This window comes from Argopecten irradians, chromosome 13 (genome assembly GCF_041381155.1).
Source record: "Argopecten irradians isolate NY chromosome 13, Ai_NY, whole genome shotgun sequence".
Taxonomy (NCBI): domain Eukaryota; kingdom Metazoa; phylum Mollusca; class Bivalvia; order Pectinida; family Pectinidae; genus Argopecten; species Argopecten irradians.
In genome coordinates, this window is record NC_091146.1 from 31,057,198 (window position 1) to 31,066,673 (window position 9,476).

The window sequence follows — 9,476 nt, forward strand, 5'->3', positions numbered from 1 at the left end:
CCTGAGTTAGTTAAGACCAACACCAGACATGAAGTGGACACACAGTACAGTGCTGATTTTTATCCTTTTCGATAGCTCGTTCGAACAGCATATCTTTCCTGAAAAGAAACATGAACAGTTGACCGCAATATTGATCAACAAAGTCTTAGAAGAAGCCTTGCCGTTAATTCGGCGTTACCTTGAGAACGAGGCTCAATCCAGCAGACGACAGTTTGACGAGATCAAGGAAACATTCAGCACTGTTAAGGCCGAGTTGGAAATTACTAAGAGGCAGATCAAAGAGTTGCGTGCTTTGTTGGAAGGTAAACGTGATATTATCTTTTTGGTTTTGAATTGTCTCAATATTGGGGAACCCAGCAGGGGAAACATTAAACATGTACTATCAAATAATTTACTTTTCCTGTTTTTTTTCTTGTTGAATTCAATTTGATCCACATTATTCCATCAATTGAATATCACAACTTTTTTCTTGCGTATATCATTTTTAAATACAGATCAGATTAAAATTCAATATCTTTAATTCCAGATCTATGCGGACCATGCTGGGCATATCATCATGGCTACTGCTACAGGATTATACAAACACGCGCTACTTATGAAGATGCCCGGGTAAGTATAATTCATTCACTCCTGAAAATTCATGATAACCTGTGCCAGCCTTTGAAAAGGAAAAGTCCACATGTGTCTTCAGGGGTGAAAGAGTTTAAGATCAATGCAAACAATGTGTTTACATCTACTTTGCACTGACATCATTCAATATCAAGATTTCTGTATTATGAGGAGGAATGCTACCTATGTTTATGACCAGGTTGTCTTGGTAACGATGTATCTTATTGTCATTGTATTATAAAGTAAAACCTCTTTAACTCGAACTATAGAGACCGCAGAACCAAATGATTTCCCTATATACGATATGTTAACGTTTGCCACTGTCCAAGGTTAAATGGAGTTTTTAAGTCTGGTCACCTGTCACTAATTTCGAAGTATGACATACCTGTGAATAAAAAGAAATTTAGATCTACCATCTTGTTAAACTTTTATATGTGTGTGTGTGGGGGTCCATTTTATGTTGAATTCCGTACCAAAAATTGACCAAAATATTCATGAAATTCGAATATTGATTACCTCCCCCTGTCAGAAACACACTTGACAGAGATTTAAAATTTCTTTACATAATTTACATCTACATGTATTGCCCAACCCACACATTAAACATTTGAAACGGATGCACCCTGAATACCCTATCAGCAGCCAAATCTTTTTGGCTTGATTCTGGCGTCCCTATATGGAATCAGATTGAAAGGTTGAGAAATAAGGAGTATTTGAGTCATCCAATAGCTAGAAATAGGCACCTGTACAAATAACGTTTTTTTCGACGAATCATTCATGCCGTTAACGTTATTATTGCACGTATTGTTCTCAGGCAATAAAATATTTGAGAGTGATTTTCAATCGTAGATTACTAAAGTGTATATTTTATGAAAGTGCACGTTTGAAATGTGGAAGAGAATAAGAATTTAATCTAAGCCTAGCGGCTATACCGAATGTCTAGTCATGTCTACGTGTAGGTCAAAAGGTACAGTGGAGCATATTGATTGATATTCACTTATCATAGATAATTTAAAAACAATTCAAAAACACCATAAAATGCTTATCAAAAATATTGAAAGGTACTAATGTAAGAAGAAACAGGTGTTTACCGTGACTACAGAATCCGGGAAACTGAAATGACCTTGTTCGTAAAAATAACATTGTGTTTACTACACGAAAAGGAGCTCTGCACTTTCAACCTTCACTTAAACTAAAACATTACATAGACTAACAAGCCTTGGATTAAAATTGATAATATGACGATATACGGAGTACTCTACTGAATAAAAGATAACATGTTTAAATTATCGCAATGTTGTGGCGCATATAACATTTAGGTACACATTGCCAAGAACCAATACGTTTAGAAGGGGCAGTCAATTACGATAAATGTTAGTGATTAACCAATGCCAGTTAGTAGCATGATCTTCGCTGAAAGATGTTGTATGTGTAACTTCTTATTTAACACTAACTGTAACGTTAGCCTAACAGTGTTTGGACAAACAGATTAAAAAAACTAGTCTTATATTATGGCGCAAGAAAGACCTTATTTTTTCTGTATAAGAAACATTCTATTGCCCTGGCAGTAGGGAGACATGACGATGTCTTGGGTAAATAAATCACCATGTCTCCCTACCGCCAGGGCAATAATATAAGACGTTTTCATATGTGGATATGAAGGATAGGGATATTCTGCCCGAGGGTCACAAAATGTTGTAAACCCCCAGGCTTCCCTATTCATCATATCCACGTATGAAAAAGTATTTTTCTCTCACATCTCGACGCTTTATTGCAATTTTACTACTATGATTTCCCGCCATTTTGAAATTAATTCGAAAGAAAAATATGAAAATTGCTTGATCTTTTCAACTCAATTCCTTTTGTTTGTATCTGTTGAAGTACATCCATCTTATTTTCTGAAAATAGTGTTAAAATATTCCCCCCAAAATAGTAACTTTGGTATAACGCTGTGACGTCACGAGGCTCTATTGCATGGGTAGCCATGCAATACAGCCACAGGCGACATGAGCCAGTATTACACGGGCAGGTATGAGAGAAAAAACTTACATTCTACTAATGCTGTTTGTTATACACATAAACGTTGCACTACAGTGACAATTCTGAATAATATTAATTATTCTTTAGCATTCCCTTTTTGTTTATTTAAATTTGATGTACTATTCCAAATTCCTTGCCATTTCAGGAAGAAATGTAGGATGATAGCCATTGATCTATACTTGAGTATACATGTTTGTAAAAACTGAGGGGCCACGGTGGGCGAGTGGTTAAGATGTCTCGAAATATTACCACAAGCCCTCCCCCTCTGGATGCAGGTTCGAATGCCATGTGGGACAGTTGCCAGGTACTGACCACTGGTCGGTGGTTTTTCTCCAGGTACTCCGATTTTCCTCCACCAACAAACCTGACAAGTCCTTACATGACCCTGGCTGTTACGTTCAACCAAATAAAACCAAAGTAAAAACTGATATATCGTGGATAGTACTCATGTGCTATATTTAAACCTTTCTATATAGGACTGGTGTCAAAGCAGAAATGCGTTTGTTGCTGACGTCACAAGTGAAAAGGAATACAGATTCATAAAGGCGGAATTAAAGAAAAGCGGTCAAAGTAAGTGTCTTACGATTGACCATATGGTTGTTTTCATTAGTGACCCTGTCTTGAGTGACCACCTCTCTTATGCGACCTTATTTTGAGCTTCCCTTGGAGAGTCACTTAGAGTTTGACTGTATGTACAATGTATGGCTGTGTAAATATAAAGTAACCCCTCAGACGAAACAAATTAACAAGTGTCGCAATACGGAACTACATAATAGTTATGTCACAGGATATTCTTTAAAATATTTTTTTAATCTTTTTATATATTTAGAGGTTAATCCATATATTTTTTTTCTACCTTTATTTATTCCCTTTGCTATACATCTTCCAATATCTGTCTAATGCATCCGTTCCTTCGAAACATTAAAGACTATTTTTGTATCACAAGAAAAATACTATCTCGGTGGACAATTGAATCGCACAAGTGATGAATGGATATGGTATAGGACTGGGGAGAAGTTTGTGTTCACCAAATGGCATGTGGAAGACGGGGAACCTAATGATCTCAACAAGGACGAAGATTGTCTACAGATGCAGGGCCATCGCGATTTCAAATGGAACGATGTCTCTTGTACAAGAAATGCTTCTTTCATTTTCAAGAAAAGGTAATTAAACTGCAAATATCAATTATAAATGAACGCGTGTGGTGCGCGCGATTACACATAAATGTAGGTTAAGGTTACATTTTATTCCTTAAGCTCATTAGTGTCATCATGCAAATCATACGCTGACAATAATGTTTATTTGTATATGTCGGATGTTTTGTTACATTTTTTATGTTTTAATTGATGGGATATTATAAAATAAACACGTAATAGTTGGATAATTAAAAATATTATTCGAAAACCAGTATGTTCCGATGATATGCGTCATGTTTTATTCTGTCAGACTGAGTGTTTTCTGTCAGTACATTCTGTCATCGCAGCATGAATCGGGCGTCATGGCAACGACGGGCCGAATCGTTTAATCAGTGTTAAAATCAGCATTGTACTTTTATATCTATAGTCGTCACCGCTTTTCATTTTGTTAAAATGAGTTTCAAACATCTGTTCCGGTTACATTTTGAATTTAATCCGCTCAGCATATGTAAATCACATGTTTGTTCGTTTCTATGCAACTTCCGTACCACAACATTGAAGAGTTCTACTATCGAGACAAGAACATGAACACATGGTCTACAAAAGTTTGATTCGCGAAATGTTTAGACATTGTCATATATATCCGTTATGCCAGATCGCAGAAATATAAAAAAGGCCAAAATTTAATTTCTTCTTTTTGGAAATATTTCTATATCTAATATATCTTTTAATTTTGAAAATAATTGGCTATAGTTTCATAATAAAATATCTTAAATTGCTGTCTATAGAAATCTCTTGATTTTTTTATGTTACATTTCTATAATATATCCTCATTGTTGTGATAATTTATTTTTTTGTCTTTTACAGTGCATTCGGCAGAGAAGATAAGACGGGTACCAGTCCATAATGCTGATTCACTCAATTTCCTCCTCCATCCATATATACCAATCTTGATTGAAATCAGAGAATATCTAACTTTGACAAATCTGAAGCTTCTATTTTGTAACCATGGCAACGGTGGATTTTGAAAATCTTTAATTTGTTTTCCGCACCATTACCGCTATTTACCAATTTGTATTGAAATCAGAAAATATCCTCATGTTGAACAATCAGACTGGAAATGGCGGCCATGTTTTCTCACTCGTTCACGAATATTAAATGGTGTTGCACACTTCCGCACAAAACCCCAATACTCATTTGAAGTTTCATCGCAGTCTTACTATGTTCGACAAATAGTTTTGACCAATCAGAAGCCAGGGAGTGGTGGCCATGTTTGTCATTCGTTCGCGAAAATAAAACGCCCTCTTGCACATTTACGAACCATTCCAATACTTATGTGAAGTTCCATAGCATTCCGACACATATCTGTCGCGGAATCATGCAGACGAAATTCACTACAGAAAACGTAAAACCACAAATGAATGTTAGCACTAGCTTGACTCTAGGTGTGAAAGTCACATGATACTTAATATGTGACGCAATTATTCATTGAAGCTTTTTGGTTTAGTAGATTGTTTTATACATTATATTGCTAGACTGTAGTTAGTTGATGAATAAGTTTAAATATCATGATTTGATAACCCTAGCTTTTAATTTAAGTTTGAAAATAAGATGAATAAGTACACGTTGCAGAATTTGATATCGCAAGTCTTTTAAATATTAAATAAGTTGGTAATTAATGAAAGAGTATGAATTTGCGAGATGTTATTCTTCAATGAGATATCATCGCAGCATTTATTCAACGCTTTGTATATATATGCCAAGTTCTTAAATACATGTGTATACCTTTCCGCTGACGACCTCTTATTTCTAAGTATTCACAGATTACACAACTTGAATGGTACAATTTTTAGTAGAAATTGAAATTTCGGAACTTATCATCAATTACGACATTCTAACCCTAGCTTTAACAAAGGATATTTCAAAATAAAAAAATATTATAAGCAGAGCACATCATGTTCCGCCATTGTTTCTGAACGTTATGCAGGACATAACTACCTATTTTTAGACTATGGTGCGAACAGCCAGGGTATAGAACCAGGACACTTTCTCAAGATCACGAACTCTCTCCTCAAAGTTTAAAACTAGCGATGTCAAAGCGGAACAACGGTGTGTACATACACGGAAATAAGCTGGGTTTCTGTTCAGTTCGGTACTATTACAGAAAATGAAAAACAATAGCCCTTGGTATTATTCGAACGGAAACAAGCATTTATGATATAATGAGTCGCATTGTGAAAACAGGAAAATACAACACTAGATCACATGGACTTACAGGATTAACACAATCAAGCTAAATATAGATTATGGAAATCCTCTTTTTGACAGAAGATTTCATAGAGAGGCGAATATTTCGGAGCCTGATGGATAATCAAGAGTGTAATTAAACAAAACAAAATGGACAGTTTTTTGTGCGAATTCAAGACAAGATGCCAACCCACCTAAATATAGTAAAACATGTATATATTTAATACCAACGTATTTAAATGTGAAAAGCACAACTTCTAACACAGAAAAGTTTTTTGTACTCCTATTCTACTTTGACCGCGAAAATACAATATATAAACTTACCACAGCAGATAAAATAGCATACCTACAATTCTATAGTCAGACTCATACTGGAGCAATACTCCTATAGAACCATCATCAAATAAATCAAATGACACATTTGATAAACATAATACACAACAATCACTTGTTGGAAAACCTCTATGCACATTATGAGCGGTAAGTTCGACAAAGTCATAGGATTTTTTAAGTTTAAATATCAAGAACATAACTGACATTTTTGTTAGGCCACTCGACAACTACGAAAAAAACCAACAACAACAAAAAACAAGAACAAAAACAAAACAAAAACACACATATAACGAAAGAAATTATGTTACAATACATGTTAAACCGAGTAGTATTAAGATATCATTTTTCATTTTCATCTGTTATCATAAAATGGAAGATAATAAATGGACATTATATAACAGCTCACTCTTGATATTTACATTTGTACAAAATCCACAAGAGCCATTATGCGCTTTATCTATTTTTAAAACACTACATAATTTTTAGGTTAATAGGTTAAAACCCCCTTCTCCAGTGGAGGTGTGGACGTTTGCAGGTTTTCTTCGTGTATTTTGCTTGATGTTTACGAAGGATGTTGTGAACGGGGGATCCTTACTCCTGTGGAATGTCAAGTTTTAGAACCACTATATACACATCTGGCATGTCGTCTACAGTTTAGGCCGCCTAAACAGGAAATAAATAAATATTACATTATACACATAAGGTAAGTATACCATATACATACATAGGTATTCAATGTATTCAATGTAGAGTACCTCTTACATGGCCCCAGTTGATGATAGGACGGGACAAAATGATATTAGATAGAAATCAATCCAGTCAACAGCTTTTGTTTAGTAACAATAACCCTATGAACAAAACGCTTTTGAGACAAACAACCTGAGACTTGTTGTGAATCAGACGTGCGGTGAAGGGTACTAGGAGTTCCCGTGAACAAACCACCACGACTCACCGCCTACAATCTGGTATTAAGCAATAAATTCCAAAGACAAAGTGATAGACTTTGCCTTTTATCAGGCCACGTAATCACTCTTTATTTTATTAATGATATTATCAACATTCTATAAACGCCTCTTAGTCAAACGCCACTTCTTTTCCAAAACAAAATTAAGAATTTCTTGAAAACAATAATTTCAAAGTAAAAATGATATCGATGGCCAAATATGAGGTTACAGCATCAAATAAACTGTTTTGTTGTCTAGTGCAGTGATAAACAACTTAAAACGCTGTAATTAGAGCGAAGGCGGGAAACAAAGACGTCCCGCGTTACAAAAATCAGCTTTTAAAATGTATCAATTCAATTTTTCAAAAGACGGTGATAGTAGTAATCGCTGTAAGCTAATAACTTACGACTCCTCAAAATTATCAATCTCGTTTTACATTCCTATTTTTTAATATAGGATTTGTTGTAGTGACCAAAAGTTGGGAAGGTTCGAGGTAATATATTCTGACATCTTAATCACAAATCCACCGCGGTACCTCTGACGTGGATATTTTATTACACAGTTAAGGGGAAAACAGGACACTTTGAATAATGAAATGTTCGGAATCAATGAACAGAAAGTGTTCATTTAAGCCATTAGCTACATTAGGACTGGTCGAGTTCCCAGGTTTTACAGATACCTAATTGAACAATTAATTTAAGACTTACTATATATAGTATTTATTCATAAGAAACGTGATTGATGGCTGTTCATTGTTTACCAGGTACACAATGAGAGGTACATATGTTAACGATAGTACTTGGGTCATAACAGTACGTGATGATGAACAGGTTACATATCAGCTGAGAGTAAATATGTTATCTATCTTATATTTACTGGTCCAATAAGTACGCGTGCATCGTGTTAAGGTTACATATCCAAATGAGCGTAGGTTAATATACTATATCTTTTATTTGGCCGTTCGTTTTCGGTTCTATTAATGTTTGATTATAAAACGCTACGTCTCACGACTAAATTCGTTACGCCGGTTTGTTTTGTATCAACTGAGAACCCTTAATCTTATGAAACATCTGGTTCGTTTTAGAACCACTACATATACATCTAATATGTCGGTCTTCAGTGAAGTCGGCGTAGAGAAGAAATAAAAAAGGAAGTATGAGAATTTACAGTATGTAAAAGTAACCGATACGTACAAAGTTATTCATCTAAACAAACTACCTAGTTTTCCTTAAATGACCCCTGACCCCTGGTGATGATATCAGAGATAGCCAAGAATTTTAGTCTAACCTTATTTATATTATTTGTCCACATTGGTTTTGAGACAAAAAACGTGGTGATTGCGCTGATTCAAACGCGCAGTGGCGGAAACTAGGAGTTCCAGTGAACAAAAAGTTAACTTATAAAAAACTTATAACCGCCGACAATTCTAGCATCTGGAAATGAATTCAAATGACACAGAGATAGACTTTTATCAGACAACGTAATCATTATTTCTTTTATTTAATATTTTATAACCTTTTATTAACCCCTCTTAAAGAATTTAAAAGTTTAAAAAATAATAATGGCAACAGAAAATTGATATTAATGAGCTACGATGAGGTTACACTATCAAAACCATGCGATATTTCTTGTATAATATATGCAAATATGGAAATCCCTACATCGCCAGTTTTACCGTCCGGTTCAATGAGAGTCAACACTAGATAGTGCGAAACATAAGACGACTCGTGTTATAAAATTTACATACGGGAGAGACACTGTACTGGTTACAATCAGAATTGTAGGTTCAGCACGTTTAATGAGTAATACGGGAGAGACACTGTACCGGTTACAATCAGAATTGTTCGTTCAGCACGTTTAATGAGTAATACGGGAGAGACACTGTACCAGTTACAATCAGAATTGTAGGTTCAGCACATTTAATGAGTAATACGGGAGAGACACTGTACCGGTTACAATCAGAATTGTAGGTTCAGCACGTTTAATGAGTAATACGGGAGAGACACTGTACCGGTTACAATCTGAATTGTAGGTTCAGCACGTTTAATGAGTAATACGGGAGAGACACTGTACCGGTTACAATCAGAATTGTAGGTTCAGCACGTTTAATGAGTAATACGGGAGAGACACTGTACTGGTTACAATCAGAATTGTAGGTTCAGCACAT

At 35.1% G+C, this 9,476-nt stretch overlaps 1 protein-coding gene across 1 annotated transcript; it reads left to right on the top strand.

Annotated features, from left to right (window-relative positions):
• Positions 1-6,729, top strand: LOC138306659 (C-type lectin lectoxin-Phi1-like). The gene is made up of 5 exons (XM_069247099.1): positions 1-302; positions 527-609; positions 3,126-3,219; positions 3,596-3,812; positions 4,653-6,729. The coding sequence occupies exons 1-5, from the start codon at positions 29-31 to the stop codon at positions 4,690-4,692; spliced, it is 708 nt and encodes a 235-aa protein (XP_069103200.1). The 5' UTR covers positions 1-28; the 3' UTR covers positions 4,693-6,729.
• Positions 6,730-9,476: the final 2,747 nt, after the last annotated feature.

Coding starts and splice junctions, on each gene's coding strand:
- LOC138306659 (XM_069247099.1), top strand. CDS start 29: ATGAAGTGGACACACAGTACAGTGCTGATTTTTATCCTTTTCGATAGC. Junction 3,220..3,595: donor ATTAAAGAAAAGCGGTCAAA/GTAAGTGTCTTA, acceptor TTGTATCACAAG/AAAAATACTATCTCGGTGGA. Junction 3,813..4,652: donor TCTTTCATTTTCAAGAAAAG/GTAATTAAACTG, acceptor TGTCTTTTACAG/TGCATTCGGCAGAGAAGATA.